This window comes from Bos indicus, chromosome 14 (genome assembly GCF_029378745.1).
Source record: "Bos indicus isolate NIAB-ARS_2022 breed Sahiwal x Tharparkar chromosome 14, NIAB-ARS_B.indTharparkar_mat_pri_1.0, whole genome shotgun sequence".
Classification (NCBI taxonomy): domain Eukaryota; kingdom Metazoa; phylum Chordata; class Mammalia; order Artiodactyla; family Bovidae; genus Bos; species Bos indicus.
The window spans coordinates 77,773,941-77,792,545 of record NC_091773.1 but is presented as its reverse complement, the minus strand read 5'-3'; the positions used below and the strand labels follow the sequence as shown (position 1 = coordinate 77,792,545).

Here is an 18,605-nt window from a genome sequence, read left to right as displayed (position 1 = left end):
TTATAGCTCTGACATTTTGCTGTCTCTGATTTTCTTCCCAGTGTAATTTGGTTACGTTTCTGAACAGGTATACCTTTATCATGCTCCACCTAAATAAGTTATTGAAAACAATTCTTTCTTATCTAGTGATTTTAAATTGTACATATGCAGCATTCATTTTTTTGCTAAGAAAATAAATGTTGCTAACATTTATCTTGTTACATGTGGAGAAATGTGAAATCAGTTATGAATAAAAACCATTTTAGGTTCAGGTAAATTTATCCTTAGTCTCATTCCCTTTCCAGTCACCATAAAGCAAGAGATATACACTGTTTTAAGGCATTCATGGAGACTTCACAAATTATGAATAGTAGATGTTGACCTAAATGGAACATTGCTTATTTGACCATACCATGTAGGAATCTGTAATATGATTACAAATTAATTTTGTTTGTATGGACAGCATAACATGACCCATTAAATATTTTGTGTCTCAGTTAGTTGTTCACCGGAGAAGGCGATGGCACCCACTCCAGTACTCTTGCCTGGAAAATCCCACAGACACAGGAGCCTGGTGGGCTGCAGTCCATGGGGTCGCGAAGAGTCGGACACGACTGAGCGACTTCACTTTCACTTTTCACTTTCATGCATTGGAGAAGGAACTGGCACCCCACTCCAGTACTCTTGCCTGGAAAATCCCAGGGACGGAGGAGCCTGGTGGGCTGCCGTCCATGGGGTCTCGCAGAGTCGGACACGACTGAGCGACTTCCCTTTCACTTTCACTTAGTTGTTCACAAAAGTAGCTGCTTGCATGGTTACTGTGGTTTTAGGTTCTCAAATACCCACAGCTTTTAAAAGGCCCGTTTCTTCTCTTTCCACTTCATATTATGCTGTTACGTATTTTGTTTCTTTATTCAGCTTCTTTTAGTCATTCTATCATACACTATAAAATTAGATGCTCATTAAAAACAAATCTCTAAGGTCTTCTTAAGGTTTTTACTGTGATGTTTGTTTCTTAGGGTCTTCTCTAGTCCAAAATCATGGGAGAGTAGAGGCTCAGCTTGAAAGTTTGTACAGGGAGAATGAATGTCTGCGAAAAGCAAGTGAGCGTGACAGTGACACAATAAGAATCAAATGTAAAATCATAGACGACCAAACCGAAACCATTGGAAAATTAAAAGAGGTAAGTTTGACATTTTATTTTAGGAACGGCTCATAGGGAAAGTTTGAAAATGTGTGGATCGAACTACCTAATAAATATTTGTCTCAATGAATCCCAACTGTTGTGGAATTTAAGACATACTATCGTGTTTTTTTAATAATGTTTGCCACTTTGCTTTTAAAAGTTATATATAACATTTATTAACTTGAAATTACTTTTACCTCAAAATTTTATGGAGGGTGTTATTATGGCCCTCCAGAGTAATTGAAACTAGTGTCCAGAATGGGTGGTGGTTGCTCTTCAGTTGCTGAAGAGTCACGTCCAGCTCTCTGCGACCCCGTGTACTGCATGCAGCACACCAGGCTTCCCTGGGCTTGGCGGCCGGTGGAGTTACGCACACTCAGCGAGGACCAGCAGTGGGACGTGCAGGGCGCCAGGCATGCTGTCTGGCCACGCGTGGCGGCAGCAGGGCCTGTCCCTGCTAAGTCAGGGCCTGACAAAGCACGGTCCACTGGAGGAGGACAGGGCAAGCCACCTCAGTGTTCTTGCCTTCAGAGCCCCATAAAGGGTTAGGAACCAAAAAAGGTAGCATTTTTATTTAAACTTCGTGTTGTTTAGTATCTTCCAGTATTGCTAACTCAGTTCTCAGAATTCTCTGTGACAAAACCTTGTTGTTGTTCAGTTGCCCAGTCGTGTCCCGCTCTTTGCAACCCCACGGACTTCAGCATGCCATGAATAGAATGTAAAAGATTCGTGCTTATTTCCAAGAGACACTGTTTTTACCCTCTTCTTTAATATGGCCTGTCTTAGAGAAAACTAACAGCATCTCTTGTTTCAAAGTATATTACGTGAAAATTCCCAGAGAAATATTCTGAAAGTTAGCATGAACTCCAAAATTTGAATCAAATTTGAACTCCAGAATTTTCTTCTGAAGATTATCTTCAAGGAGTTAAAAAAATAGCCCAAGAAAAGGGATTTTAAGAAACTTCTAAATGGGATTATCACCCACAAAGTTAGGAACTCATTCTCTCTCTTTTTTATTTTATTTTTTTAAGGAACACATTCTTTAATTATAACTACCTAAGATTTGATTTTTCCCCCCTTGGTCATTTTTAAGAAACAGAACTTCATCAAGTGCAGAAAATTAAGAAACATTATCACCATGTTGTTATATCCATAATTAGATTTAGACTATGAATGCTTGAACTGTGATTTTTGAACTGTATTTAGATAATATAATTACCCTAAACAATTACATCGTTGTTTTTGCTTTTGGATGAAACCAAAACTTCCATTATATCTGTCATACATGCCAAGCTACACTGAAAATTATTCAAAATTTTTAATCAGTAAGCATTTTTTCTATACTCAGTATAATACCATGTTTGACATAACAACTTCTGCAGTAAGACTACTGCTTATCAGTCTCTGAACAGAGTTTTGGGAGAAAATCACTAGTAATGAATAACACAGTGGAGCCAAAAAGGAAATTAGTTTTTAGATTTTTGGTTTTAAAAAAAAAAAGTTTTCAACTCATCATTTTTCTTTCTTTTCACAATTTAGTACATTTACTTTAAAGACCATTGTATCAGCCTCAAAGATATGAGCATTAATGGTGCATCCCAGCTCCTTACAGAACATACAGAGATAACTAGGTATAATTTCTTATAGCGATAAATTCACTGTGTGCTCAGTTGCTCAGTCGTGTCCAACTTTTTGCAGCCCTATGCACTGTAGCCCACCAGGCTCCTCTGTCCATGTGATTCTCCAGTACTGGAGTGAGTTGCCATTTCCTCTTCCAGGGACCTTCCCAACCCAGGAATCAAACCTGTGTCTCCTGCATTGGCAGGAGGATTCTTTACCATTGAGCCACCAGGGAAGCCCAAATATTTCACCATAGCTAATAACTTAAAGGGAGAATGAGCTAATCTGCAGAATTTGGAGTTCAATATTTTCAATTAAGTAGATTCTAAAACAGGATTTTTGAGGTTTGGTTTCCTCATATGTATTGTTTTGGTACTTTTAAGTATGGGTCACAAGATTCTCTGATGCTACAATGTTATTTTTATTAGCAGGGTTATTTCATAAGAATCTTCTGTAGTTTTTATGAATTCCTAATAATAATAAGCTTTAAGCTCAACATTCAGAAAACGAAGATCATGGCATTTGGTCCCATCGCTTCATGGGAAATAGATGGGGAAACAGTGGAAATAGTGTCAGACTTTATTTTGGGGGGCTCCAAAATCACTGCAGATGGTGACTGCAGCCATGAAATTAAAAGACACTTACTCCTTGGAAGAAAAGTTATGACCAACCTAGATAGCATATTTAAAAGCAGAGACATTACGTTGCCAACAAAGGTCCTTCTAGTCAAGGCTGTGGTTTTTCCAGTGGTCATATGTGGATGTGAAAGTTGGACTGTGAAGAAGGCTGAGCGCTGAAGAACTGATGCTTTTGAACTGTGGTGTTGGAGAAGACTCTTGAGAGTGCCTTGGACTGCAAGGAGATCCAACCAGTCCATTCTGAAGGAGATGAGCCCTGGGATTTCTTTGGAAGGAATGATGCTAATGCTGAAACTCCAGTACTTTGGCCACCTCATGCAAAGAGTTGACTCACTGGAAAAGGCTCTGATGCTGGGAGGGATTGAGGGCAGGAGGAGAAGGGGATGACAGAGGATGAGATGGCTGGATGGCATCACTGACTCGATGGACGTGAGTCTGAGTGAACTCCGGGAGTTGGTGATGGACAGGGAGGCCTGGCGTGCTGCGATTCATGGGGTCGCAAAGAGTCGGACATGACTGAGCGACTGAACTGAACTGAATAATATATTAAGACTGCTCTCCCCTAAGTACTTAAGTATGAGAGTTGTGGGGAGAAAATAAATTATGGAAATGTTGGTCAAGACTACCTGATCCATTGCTTAGAATTTTTAGATGTATAACACACTGAGGAATTGAACCACATTTTCTAAGATACTGATGAATTCATTCCTAAATAAGCCTCATTCAGTATTTGTTTGTTTGCCTCCATCATCTTCCCAAAAGGGAAAAAAAGGCAAGGTGGGACAGGGGAAACAGGATGAAAACAGGAACTGCTAATTTCATTTTTTTCTTACTGGTAGAGACAGTTATCATTAGTTGATGTTACAGGGTTCCAGCATCCAGGCATGCACCTGTAAAGCAGATATGTTCATTGGCATAAGTAAGTCAGATGAGGCCTAATACCTGCAAACATTTAACAGATCACTGCAGATGGTAATTGCAGCCATGAAATTAAAAGACGCTTACTCCTTGGAAAGAAAGTTATGACCAACCTAGATAGCATATTCAAAAGCAGAGACAGTACTTTGCCAACAAAGGTCCATCTAGTCAAGGCTATGGTTTTTCCTGTGCTCATGTATGGATGTGAGAGTTGGACTGTGAAGAAAGATGAGCGCCAAAGAATTGATGCTTTTGAACTGTGGTGTTGGAGAAGACTCTTGAGAGTCCCTTGGACTGCAAGGAGATCCAACCAGTCCATTCTGAAGGAGATCAGCCCTGGGATTTCTTTGGAAGGAATGATGCTAAAGCTGAAACTCCAATACTTTGGCCACCTCATGCGAAGAGTTGACTCATTGGAAAAGACTCTGATGCTGGGAGGGATTGGGGGCAGGAGGAGAAGGGGACGACGGAGGATGAGATGGCTGGATGGCATCACTGACTCGATGGATGTGAGTCTGAGTGAACTCCGGGAGTTGGTGATGGACAGGGAGACCTGGCGTGCTGCAATTCATGGGTCGCAAAGAGTCGGACACGACTGAGTGACTGAACTGAACTGAACTGATCAAGGTAGTTTTGATCTTTCATTAATCCTCTGATATGTAGTATGCAAATAGAGGATACAGTTGGCCTCACAGGACAGAAGATGAAAGGAAGTTTGGGGGAATGTAGAACCTATTTTCATGTGACATTCAATAGTGATGAAATCATACTTTAAAGTATTTGTTCACTCTAATGCAGAAGACACTTGTTTAGCAGAGTAGAAATAGTACTTTGTGTCATACATGCATCGTGAATATCAATCTTTGCTATATTCCATGTTAAATAAAATTGTCATTGTACTGTTTTTCTTCCCGTGTACTCCTTTTGTGTGGTTGGTAGTAACCTAATGAAATAAAAAGTGTACATAGTGTATCATTCTTAGTGGCATCGAAAACACAGTAATGGTGCTATTCCTTATTGATTGTGATTTTTTAAATGTTCTGTAGAAATCTTTTCTAAAACAGTCCCTGAACATTCAATTTATTTTTTAATCTGTAGTTTTTATAATAATTTTAAACCATATTGAATTTGGAAATACGACATTTAAGATTAAGAAAAATAATTGTTTTTTTAATAATGATTTGTTTTCTGTAAAAATGAAGTGTTTACAGGAAAGAGAGGAACAAATCAAAATATTACATGAAAAAATCACTGAAATACAAAAATGTACTCAGGAACAACTTGAAGAAAAATCTTCACAACTGGATGAAATAGTTGAGAAACTAGAAAGACACAATGAAAGAAAAGAGAAACTAAAACAGCAGCTGAAAGTGAAGGAATTAGAACTTGATGAAATCAGAAAAGCTTACAGGTATTATACAGTATTTCCTATTGAGAAATAACATGTGGCTTAATAATTTCATGTAACCGGTTTTTTTTTTAATTATTTCTTTTCATATTAGTACACTTAATCAGAAGTGGCATGATAAAGGAGAACTTCTATGTCATCTTGAAATGCAAGTAAAAGAAGTGAAAGAAAACTTTGAAAACAAAGAAAGAAAACTTAAAGCAGAAAGAGACAAAAGTATCGAACTACAAAAGTAAGCATTAAGTCCTGAAGTATATGGGATATCTTTTTTTTTTTTTTTTTTTGCACATTAAAATGATGTATATCAAACCAAATTTATACAGAAGGTATTCCAATATCAAATGGCAAATTTCAACAATGCAAAAACCACAATTACCTTTGCACCAACCTATTAGATGTTGTTCTAAGTACTGGTGATCCCTGGTCTTATAAAGTTTATTTGCTTTTTTTTTTTTCCTAGGTTTTTTTTTTTTTTTTTTTTTCTAATTTTATTTATTTTTAAACTTTACATAATTTTATTTTTAAACTTTACAATATTAGTTTTGCCAAATATCAAAATGAATCCGCCACAGGTATACCTGTGTTCCCCATCCTGAACCCTCCTCCCTCCTCCCTCCCCATACCCTCCATCTGGGTCGTCCCAGTGCACCAGCCCCAAGCATCCAGTATCATGTGGGATATCTTTAAAGAAAACTGAGTACTCTTGCCTGGAAAATCCCATGGGCGGAGGAGCCTGGTAGGCTGCAGTCCATGGGGTCGCTAAGAGTCAGACACGACTGAGCGACTTCACTTTCACTTTTCAGTTTCATGCATTGGAGGAGGAAATGGCAACCCACTCCAGTGTTCTTGCCTGGAGAATCCCAGGGTCGGGGGAGCCTGGTGGGCTTCCGTCTATGGGGTCGAACAGAGTCGGACACGACTGAAGTGACTTAGCAGTAGCAGTAGCAGGCATGAGGAAGGTAAAAACATTTTGGACATGGTTATTTGCCAAGCACTTAATTTCCATTCCATCTATAAAATGATTATAATAGTTCCTCCCTTAATATTTGATGGAAGTTTAAACTTTGTGTATGTGTGTATTTATGTATGTATATGATTTGTATGGGCTGTTTAGCATTTAAATAGTGCTCGATGCATAGTAATTGCTGTATATTTAGTTTTTATTACTAGAATTACTGTTTTCAAATTCTGTTTGAATGGAAACAACTAATATTTTTGGCTGTTGTATGTGGCATTGTGTGTGGAGTTTTGGCTTCCCTGGTGGTTCAGCACTAAAGAATCCGCCTGCCAATGCAGGAGACCAGGGTTCAATCCCTGGGTTGGGAAGATCCCCTGGAGAAGGAAATAACAACCCACTCCTGTAGTCTTGCCTGGGGAATCGCATGGACAGAGGAGCCTGGCAGTCCATGGGGTTGCAAAGAGTTGGACACAACTTAGCGACTAAACAACAACATGTGAAGTTTAGAGGAAAAAAATCACTGACTACCAGGGACAGAGAGCTTCTGAAGAATCTAAAACAGATGTCGGTAGCAGTTAGCCTGCACCAACGAGGATGAGAGCTGATTGTAAATAAGGGGAAGAAATCTGTACGCATATGCCATTGTTATATGGATTTTATAAAATACTCTAGAGGAAATGAGGGTTTTACCTTATAAACTATATGACTAGACTTGTTAAAATAATTTAAAGTTAACTGACCTAAAAAACAGGTAGCATGGTTTAGTGACCAGTTCTCATGTCAAAATATAGAATGGTGCAGATAATGTGGCATGTAGGTAGCCCCAAAATTTCATATAGAGGTAGGTTCCCCATTATATCAAATCTAATAGAACCTCGAAATTTGATTTTTCATATTTTAACTCAATGTAAATGAAACGGTGAAAGGTGTTATTATACACCCCAGAAGTTTTAATTGATAATACAGTCCATTGTCTGCTAATGGACCCTGTTATACTTTGCTTTACAACCAAACATTAATGCAACGAAACATTGACTTAGAGCCTGTTTTCTTTCCTGCTGGTCATAGCTTTGCAGTATGAAGTCCTTTTGATCCTAAAAGACACAATCATTTCATATAACTAGAAGTTCCTAAACTAAAACCATAAAGCCTGACAATTTTTAGAATCTCTTATATTGTTTATTGTGTTTTTAAGAGCAAAACAATAAAAAGGCCTGATTTTTACCTTAATGTTCTTATGACTGAGATTGGTAGGTATGATTTTTAATTTAATAGAACTTTAATAAAATAAATAAATCATTGATCATAAAAAAGATTTTATTTGCAAAGGTTTTTATAACATATAAGTTGATTATTTTCTTATATCTTACTTTGAACCCAGCAGTAATTTTGTGAGATTAGCCAAACAGGCAGGATTATTGTGTTATAGTTGACAGACTTTAAATCCAGAGGTTGTGAACTTGCCCTTGGTCACATAGCTACCAAATGTTGCAACTGGAATAAAAGAAAGACTTTTGATTGATGATCCTAATGCTGAAAGTTTAGTCTCCCTCACCTGTGCCCAACGAAGTGTCAGAGACAAGAGTTTTGGGTGATGTAGAAAAGGATCACTTTGTTGCTTTGCCAGACAAAAGGGGATGCAATAGGCTTGTGCCTCAAACCCTGTGTACCAACATGGGAGGATTTGGCAAGTTTATAGCAGTGGTTCAGGGGTGGAGTTGCTGTTAAAGAGTAGGGTATGTGCAGGGCCTGTACTCTTTGGATTGGGCCTAAGGTGGTCATCTCCCTAATCTCTGCATCCCTTCTCTTCCCTGATAAGTGACTGTTCACATGTACCCATTGAAACTCAGGGAAAGTCTTGGAGGCTGGAATCTATTCCCTGCAAACAAGAAACGGGGGACACAGAAGGGTTTCCGTGCCCAGGAGCACAGTTTCAGTCCTAATGTTCAATCCACTGTTGCAGTGGTCTGTGCCAAAACCAGGAAGCTTGTTCATTATGAGCTTAACGTTTTTAATAAAATTATTCATATTTAATATTAAGAAATGGGTATTTTGCTTATAAGAAACATTTAGCACTGAAATTTTGTAAATACTGTTTATAATATGTTTATTAACATAGGGTTTTATCTGATAAGCATAAACACAGGAAAATCAGACATACATGCTTATAAACTTGAACCTGCCTATAGTATAGACATTGTAAATTATTATCATACTGCTAATACATGGAGGGAAAAGAAATTGACAGCATCTGTGAAGATGCTTATAAAGCATATCCTTAGACTCACAAGTGAGAACCAGTGTATCCTAACTTTCAGAGGATAATGTAACAAACTTCCACTTATGTTACCCTACTCTAAACTGTTACTAACAGATTCTATTGGATGATGAACTAATAACTTTAGTTACCCAAGATAGTCTTTTGCTATTCAATGGAGTTATGCTCCCATTAAGACATGAATATGAGTGCTTCCATGTTAAAAAAAAAATCCTAATTTTTATACATCCAGGTAGATATGTGGTTTTGTTTTGTTTTTAAGGGATGCAATGGAAAAGCTTCAAAGTATGGATGATGCCTTTAAGAAACAAGTTGATGCAATTGTTGAAGCTCATCAAAATGAAATAATACAACTGGCAAATGAAAAACAGAAATGTATTGATTCTGCAAATTTAAAGGTACTGTAAGTAAAATTCACTTTGATAATCAGTATTAAATTGTTATAGCTAAGTAAATTGTTATCTTCAACAGTGATAAGGAGAAAAGGCAGCATGATTTAACGACCAAATAGATACAAAGAATGTTACTAATACACTCATGAAGCCAGACCAACATGTTGGTAATACTTAGATTAGTTGTAGAATAGAATTTTAATGAAACCAAGATTATAAATTTGATCCTGAAATGTACCTGCTCCATGAGCTCTGGATAAAAATTTATATATCCTTCACCAATTTGAGCTGGAAGCCCTTTTGGTTACACATAGGCAAGGTGAGAATGTGAATGTATTAAGTACAATCCATTACTGCCTTGGACAAGTTGTCAAGGATTGTTTTATTATGAATTAGGGTTCAAACTGTCAAGTTTCTCATTGACAAAGGAATGGGTATAGGATGATACTGAATGACAGGGAAACATCAGAATTAACTTATGAAGCTTTACTAATACTTATGTATGAGCTTTCCCCTCATACTTTCATCCACTAAGACTAGGTTCAAACCTGGATATTTTTAAAACTCAACAGGTGATTCTCATGTGACTCCACTGTTAAGATCCACTAAATGAGACAGTTATGAACTTTCATTTTTCCCAGATTTTGAAGTGTTAATAAGAAACACATATCTTTAAGACTGGAAATTCAGAAATCAGCAACTAGAAAAGGAAAAGAGTTAATAGAAAAGGAAAGGTATACTAAATATTTTATAATCAAGGTTGTGTAGTTAAATGACATTAAAGGAGCCTGTATAACCAGAAAGAGGGAATTAGGTCTTTGAAAATAATCACAATTAATAAAGAAATACAGTTGGTTCAAAATTTAGTTATTTCAGTGCAGTGGCTGTTTCATATATTTAAAATCTACTGAGTGTTGAACAAGAGTACACTAGGTATTATTAAATAATGTATGATATTAGGCCTTTAACTCAAAGCAAAATACTGTGTTTGATTTTGGACATCTTGCCATTATGATGTAATATCATAGGGAGGTGTTTGTTAGGGAATTAGAAAAATGGCACCAAAGTTTAAATGTGGTAAGACTGAAAAAAGGCATTACATACAGGTGATCATTTAAGTTAGGAGAAATGTTAATTTTTAAAAGGAAAACAATCAGGAAGTCTATATTAGAGATTAGGAAGAGGGAAGTAGACAGATAGGGATGACCATATTGGTAGTACCCTCAGGAATGTTGTATAAGAGGAGAGAGAGTTTCAAGCAGAAATTAATAGTATCAAATACACTGAATCCTAGGAGAATAAATATGAGTTAACAGTAAATCATAAAATTATCTCTCAAAAAGATAATAATGTGTAACCACCACCAGCAGTTTTAGAAATGCAGTGTTTAAAGAGTTTCTTTGGGAAGGGAGGTGATTGCAGTTTTGAAAGTTTGTAAGGATAAGTCAAGAGTCATGATTTGACATTCATAAGCAGCATAGGACTGCTTAGGAATGAGAAAGCAATTGAGTCAGAAGATTAAGTCAGAAGACTGAGTTTCATCCAGATATGCTACTGAGAAGTACCACTACCTTGAACAAGTTTTCTGAACTATAAAATAGAGTTAAATTATCATGTGTTCATTACAAGAGCCTATGAGAAATAAATGGATAGTATACATGTGAATATTTTATATATAGTATGACATTGTTTTCCATATTAGTATTTGAATAGGTTAACATTTTATTAACCTCTTGCTTTAAATGAACATCAACATCACAAATTATAAAATATATACAAATCTTTTACTTTCTGCATTTTTAAAAATGCATTTTCACTGAGAAATTTAAATGTTATAAAATGTACATATTGATTTAGGTCCATCGAGTTGAAGAAGAAATGCGTGGACTTCTGGAAGAAACATGCAAGAACAAAAAAGCAATGGAAACAAAAATTAAGCAACTTGCTTTTGCTCTAAGTCAAATTCAGCAAGAAATTTGATGGTTCTGAGAACAAATTTAATTGAAATGGATCGGCAGGCCTATTGTAAAAATGATTAAATATTGTAATAGTAGTAACTGCTGTGACTTTGAAATGTCTCTTTCTACACATTTCATTCTGATTATATTTTAAAAGACTTTTGATCAAGTATTAATTGTATATGTAGGTTTTTTTATAATAAATTGTTGACAATTATGTGTATTAGAAAAACCTATCAAAATAACTAGACTTAAAACACTTTTTCTTGTTTCTGTGCTATACATTGTGTGGTCATTACACATTTGCCTATAAGTATGTTAATGGAAATTTAGTATTTTGACTACATGAGGGAAAGTATTTTAATACTGTTAACCTTACTGTGTTGATGAACTAATTATATTTATTGGTTGTCCTTCAGTTGAGGTAGCTCCATTCTTTTAAAATGCTCATAAGTATAGCCAAAAAATATTTTAAATCTGTATAAGAGATGTGGTATTTTTAAGAATGCATATATATGTCTCCACATCACTCATAATGACTCCTTTTTAGTTAGTTTATGAGAATTCTTACTTTACAACTTAAAACACTTTTATTCCATTTCATATCAGTTCATTTATTCCTATTTCAGTTTTGTCATCTCTTACGTTCCTGTGTATGCAGAACAAAGATCTGAACACTATTCTCCTTACTATTTCTGAAAGAAAGAGAATATAATACCAAACTCTAACTAATAACCAGTGAACTATGTTTTTTAAAATTAAATGCAATCAGAAAAAAATGTAAAGAGAGGGCCCCATTTATTACAGGCAAGGTTTATACTGAAATCTGTGGGACGTCAAGCATATCAGCACGTAATGGGAGCCTATAGGGAGATGGGAGGACATAAGAAATATTGGGGAAAATAATAGCTGGAACCTTCCTTAATTTGATGAAAAAGACAAATCTACATGTTCAAGAACTTCAGTAAAACCCAGGATAAATAAACACAAAGAAAACCACACCTAGACACTTCACAGTCTAACTGTTGGGGGAAATCTTGAAAGTAGCAAGAAAATATGATTTAATGTAAAGGAATAATTAACAGTTGAGAAATTTCTCATGAGAAATAATGGAGACTAGAAGGCAGTGAAGGACATATTTTAGGTACAGGAAATAACAATAAGTTGAGAATTCTACATCCAACAAAATTACCTTCAAAATAAAATGCAAAACACACTAGATGCAGTGGGCTGACAAAGTTTTCAACAACAACAAAAAAATCAGCTAAGAATTCTATATCCAGCAAAACTGTCTTTCAAATGAAGCCAAAATAAAGTCATTCTCAGGTAACAGCTGGGAAATATGTTCCTACCAGACCCACTTAACGAAAAAGGCTGAAGGAAGTTCTTACTTCAAATCCTTTCAGAATGTGACCCTAAAGTAATTTGAATACACATGAGAAGAAGAAACAGTCATAAAGTGAAATATATAATTATACAAAAATATAAATACATATTTTCCCTTCATCCCTTAACTGATTAAAAAATCAAAAAATATAAAATAATGTATATAATTGTATTATTGGGAGTAAAACAAAATGTAACATTTCTCGATATCAGCACACAGGTGGATGGAAGCAAAACTGGATTGGGAAGTAAGGAAATAGGAGATAGTAACTTGAAACCCATAGGAACAAGTGACAATAATGAGTTGTAAATATGAAAATTAACTATGAATGTATATTTGCTGTCCTACTTGGACTTTATATAAAACAAACAGTTTCATAACAAAAAGTGGAAGAAAATAGAACTAAATAGAAACATTTCTATATTTCACTGAAATTGGATTAGTATAAATCTATTGTGTATATAAATTTGTGACATCATTAAGGATGTAACTCAAAATGTATAACCAAAAAATAGTCAAAGTGAATTAAAATGTTACACTAGAAAATATTTGTGTAATACAAAAGTAGGAAAAAGCAATAAAGTATTAAACAATTTTTAAATGCAGTAAAGAAAACAAGATAGAAAACAGTAAAATGGCAAAGGTAAATTTTAAAATTTGCATAATTTAACTATATCAATAATTACATTAAGTGTGACTGGATTAAATGATCCAATCAAAAGAATAGATAGGAAAACAAGATCCAACTACATAACACTTTCAAATATGCAAATAGATTGGAAATATCAGTAAAACGATAGAAAAATAACGTAAACAGTGACCATAAGAAAGACAGAGTGACTATACTAATATCAGACAAAATAGACAAAAATTGTAGTAGAAGAAAAGAGATGAAACTATGTCAATTCATCAGGGATAACAAGTATACACATGGATACACCTAACAACATGTTCCCCAAATTCATGAAGAAAAACTGATAAAAGACTTGAAGGCGGGGGGTGGGGTGGGGGACATTATTCAATAGGAACTCAGACCCTCCCTGGTGGTCCAGTGGTAAAGAATCGACCTGCCAATGCAGGGAGCACAGATTTGATCCCTGGACCAGGAAGATCCCATGTGCCATAGTCACCTAAGCCCACGCGCCAGAGTTGCCAGAGTTACCGAGCCTTGCTCGAGTTGGTGAACCACAGCTACTTCAGCTCAAGTGCTGCAACTGCTAAGCCTGTGCACTTTGAGCCCAAGGTCTGCAACAAGAGAAGCCACCACAGTGAGAAGCCCATGCACTGTTACGAAGGTAGACCCCGGTCCCCGCAACTTAAACTCCATGCTCAGCAACAAAGACCTGGTACAGTCAAAGAAACAGTAAGAAAACACTTTCAACAATGGACAGAACAGTGAAGCAGAAGATGAGCAAGAAAATGGAAGACTTCAACAACACTAAACCTACTAGGCCTAACAGACAACTGTAGAACACTTTAAGAACAGAATCTTCACATCTTCCGAAGTGCACCTGGAACCTTCTGCAGTATAGATGAGACGCAAGATCAAAAAGCAAGCCTCAGTGGATTTGGGATTATTGAAATCACACAAAGTAATACTTTGGCCACCTGATGAGAAGAGCTGACTCATTTGAAAAGACCCTGATGCTGGGAAAGATTGAGGGCAGGAGGAGAAGGGGACGACAGAGGATAAGCTGGTCGGATGGCATCACCGACTCAATGGACATGGGTTTGGGTGAACTCCGGGAGTTGGTGATGGACAGGGAGGCCTGGCATCCTGCAGCCCATGGGGTTACAAAGAGTTGGACACGACTGAGCGACTGAACTGAACTGATGCTCTCTGAACACAGTGAACTGAAATTAGAAAAGAAAAACAAATTTGGGAAATTTACAGTGTAGAAATGAACACTACTGGATCAAAGAATAAATCACGAAATTAGAAAAATTCTTTGAGGCGAATGGAAATAGAAAATACGAGATGTAGCTAAAGTAATTAGAAGGAAATTTTTATCTGCACGCAACTATATTAAAAAAGAAGAAATATTTGAAATCAACATCCTAACCCTCCACCTGTAGTGTTAGTCACTCAGTCGTGACCAACTCTGCGATCCCATGTACGATAGCCCAGCAGGCTCCTCTGTCCATAGAATTCTCTAGGCAAGAATTCTGGAGTGGGTAGCCTTTCCCTTCTCCAGAGGATCTTCCCAACCCTGGGATGGAACCTGTGTCTCTTGGATTGCAGGCAGATTCTTTACCATCTGAACCACCAGGGAAGCCCCTCCACCTATAAGATACTGAAAAGGAGGAAACTAAAGCCAAAGCAGGCAAAATGAAAGAAAAAATAGAGCAAAAATTAATGAAAGAGTAGAAAAAAATGCATCTAAATTTTTGACTTTGAAATATTGACAAATCTTGAGGTAGATGAATTAAGAAAAAGCTTTAATCACTAGAATCAAGAATGAATATAAGGAAATAACAGTAAGAGTGGGAGGAAACTTTGGAAGCTGATGAATATGTTTACTTCCTTATGGTCATAATTTCATATGTATATACTTATTCCCACTCATCAAATTGTGTAGATTAAATATGTGCAGCTTTTACATGTCAATCATACCTTAATAAAGTGGTTTAAATTTTTTTTTAATTCCATTGACAATAAATTTTAAACAGAATTCTTGGGTTTATATTTAACAAAAGTTCAAATCTCATACTCTGAAAACTACAAAACATTTTTGAAAGACAAATATTCATGGAATAGAAGACTTAATATTGACAAAATGGTAATTCTCCAAATTCATCTACAGATTAAATGCAATCCCCACCAAAATCTCAGCTAGCTAGCTTATTTGCATAAGTTGATAACATGTCTCTAAAATTCATATAGAAATTCAGGGAATATAGGCCAAAACAATCTTCAAAAAGGAAAAGGTGGAAAACTCACACTCATTTAAAAATTTAACTAGAAAACTACAGGGAAAAAGCAGTCAAGATGGTAGAGTTGAGGGAACCTAAGCTCACCTCCTCTCAGGAGCACCCCAGAATCACAACAATCTGCAGAATAACCATCATTTAAAAAGACTGAAACCTACCAGAAAATATCGTCTACAGCTAAAGACATAAGTAAGGAACCAAATGAGACTGGCAAGAGAGGCAGACCCATGATACAATCAAATCTCATACCCACAAGGTGGGCCACCCACAAACTAGAGAATAATTGTATTACAGAGGTTCTCCCACAGGAGGGAGAGCTCTGAGCCCCTCATCAGGGCCCCCAGACTGGGAGTCCAGCACCGGGAAGAGAAACCCCCAGAGCATTCAGCTTTGAAGACCAGTGAGGCTTGACTGCAGAAGCTTCACAGGGTTGGGGGGAAATAGAGACTTCATTCTTAAAGGGCACACACAAAATCTCACGTGTACCAGGACCAACAGAGAAAGCAGTAATTTGATAAGTGCCAAGGCTAGGCCTACCTGCTGGTCTTGGCGGGTTTCTTAGGGAGGCAAGGGGCAGCTCTGCCCCGCCCTGGGGACATAAACAGTGATGGCAGAAATACAGGGGAGTGTTCATCTATGTGAGTTCACTGGAGGCAGACATCTTGCTTGGATCATTAGACTTGGCCCCACCCAACAGCCTGTAGGCTCTAGTGATAGAATGCCTCAGGCCAAACAACACAGCCCCTCTGGTCAGCAGACAGGCTCCTCAAGACTTCCTCAGCCCAGAGCCACCTCTAGATATGCCCCTAGTCATGGTCCTGCCCACCATGGAACCAAGACCCAGCTCTACCCCTGAGGGGTAGGTACCAGCCCCTCCTGCCTAGAAGCCAGCACAAGCCTCTCAGTTCAATCACTCAGTTGTGTCCGAATCTTTGCGGCCCCATGAACCACGGCACACCAGGCCTCCCTGTCCATCACCAACTCCCGCAGTTTACTCAAACTCATGTCCATTGAGTCGATGATGCCATCCAACCATCTCATCTTCTGTCGTCCCCTTCTGCCCTCAATCTTTGACAGCATCAGAGTCTTTTCCAATGAATCAGTTCTCTGTATCAAGTGGCCAAAGTATTGGAGTTTCAGCTTCAGCGTCAGTCCTTCCAATGAACACTCAGGACTGATCTCCTTTAGGATGGACTGGTTGGATCTCCTTGCAGTCCAAGGGACTCTTGAGATTCTTCTCCAACACCACAGTTCAAAAGCATCAATTCTTCAGCACCCAGCTTTCTTTATAGTCCAACACTCACATCCATACATAACTACTGGAGAAACCATAGCATTGACTACACAGAACTTTGTTGGTAAAGTATGTCTCTGCTTTTTAATATGCTGGTCATATTTGGTCATAACTTTTCTTCCAAGGAGCAAGCGTCTTTTAATTTCATGGCTGCAGTCACCATTGGCAGTGATTTTGGAGTCCAAAATAATCAAGTCTGTCACTGTTTCTACTGTTTTCCATGAAGTGATGGGACCAGGTGCCACGATCTTAGTTTTATGAATATTGAGCTTTAAGCCAACTTTTTCACTCTCTCTCACTTTCATCAAGAGGCTCTTTAGTTCTTTTTCACTTTCTGCCATAAGTGTGATGTCATCTACATATCTGAGGTTACTGATATTTCTCCCAGAAATCTTGATTCCAGCTTGTGCTTCTTCCAGCCCAGCATTTCTCATGATGTACTCTGCATACAAGTTAAATAAGCACAAGCCTCTAGACCAGCCTTAACTACCAGGAGACAGATACCAGAAGTAAGAAAACTAAAGTCCCAAAGCCTGCAGGCTGAGTCCGCACATGCAGGCCAGACACTTTCCTGGGACCAGCTGGCCCCTAACCTTTGGATGACGGGAGGAGAGGACATTGGGGCCACACAGGAGGGCCAGCAGGGACAGTCACTTCTCCAAGGTAGAGAAACATAAAAATGACTCCACTGTTAGAGGGTGTGCACAGACTCTCATATACTCGGGACCCAGTGCAGAAGCAGTGGTTTGAAAGGAGCCTGGGTCAGACCTACATGGAGATCTTGGGAGAGTTTCCTGGAGAGGAAGGAGGCAACTGGAGCTCGCCCTAGGGACTTAGACGCTGGCAGAAGCCATTCTAGGGAGTTCATTTCTACCTCATGGACACTGATGCTGGCACGTGCCCATGTGGAATCTTCCCTCAGTTCTTAAGACTCAGGACCCAGCCCTGCCCCTACCCACCAGCCTACCGTCACCAATCTAGTGGGCAGGCACCCGGCCCTGCCCACCAGTGAGCCTGCTCTAGCCTTGAAACCAGCCTCAGAGGCCAGAGGGCTAATCCTAACCCCAGGACAACTGAACCCCCATGGTCTATGAACCCAGCCCACCTACTAACGGTCCAGCACGAGCCCTGGGATGGGTGGGCCTCAGCCTCGCCCACCGGCAGGCCCACCCAAGCTACAGAACACGAGAGGGGTGTCAGGAACCAGTGCTATCCAATATCAGCTCTGGGACTCCACGGGCCCTGCAAGTGGGCCTCAGGATGTGGTTATGCCTATGAAAAGGTTAGCACTAGCCCCAAGTTCACCCACCAGTGGGCAAGAACCAACCTGGAATTTCTTGGAAACTGACCCAGCCCACTGCACTGGTGAGTGAGTATTAGTCCTCTGAGCTTCTGCACCCAGCCACCTCATGACCTGGTCTCAACAACCAATCGTCAGCAGCCTCCACACAAAGCAGGGCCCGGCCACCAGCTGGACCAGGGACTAACCAAGCCTACCAGACTGCTTATAGTAGTCAGCCTGCCATAACAGAAGGACCCTAGCAGCCCACATCGAGGTACCCCTAGAGCATTTACCTCTTGTGACAAGAGGGGAGAAGACTACTGGGACTCATAGCTGTGTCTTCTACAAGAAGCTACTGCTGGGAAATATAAGCAAC

The 18,605-nt window shown here is 38.4% G+C and overlaps 1 protein-coding gene across 3 annotated transcripts in view; it reads left to right on the top strand.

Annotated features, from left to right (window-relative positions):
- The window catches only part of LRRCC1 (leucine rich repeat and coiled-coil centrosomal protein 1), a 44,209-nt gene extending 32,456 nt beyond the window's left edge, over positions 1-11,753 (top strand). For all 3 annotated transcript variants that reach the window (XM_019973832.2, XM_019973833.2, XM_070802961.1), the window contains exons 15-19: positions 999-1,162; positions 5,544-5,752; positions 5,844-5,981; positions 9,248-9,383; positions 11,235-11,753. In XM_019973832.2, coding sequence (XP_019829391.2) covers positions 999-1,162; positions 5,544-5,752; positions 5,844-5,981; positions 9,248-9,383; positions 11,235-11,357 — 770 coding nt within the window. In that variant the 3' untranslated portion in view covers positions 11,358-11,753. The remainder of the gene's footprint in view (positions 1-998; positions 1,163-5,543; positions 5,753-5,843; positions 5,982-9,247; positions 9,384-11,234) is intronic.
- The last annotated feature ends 6,852 nt before the right edge of the window (positions 11,754-18,605 follow it).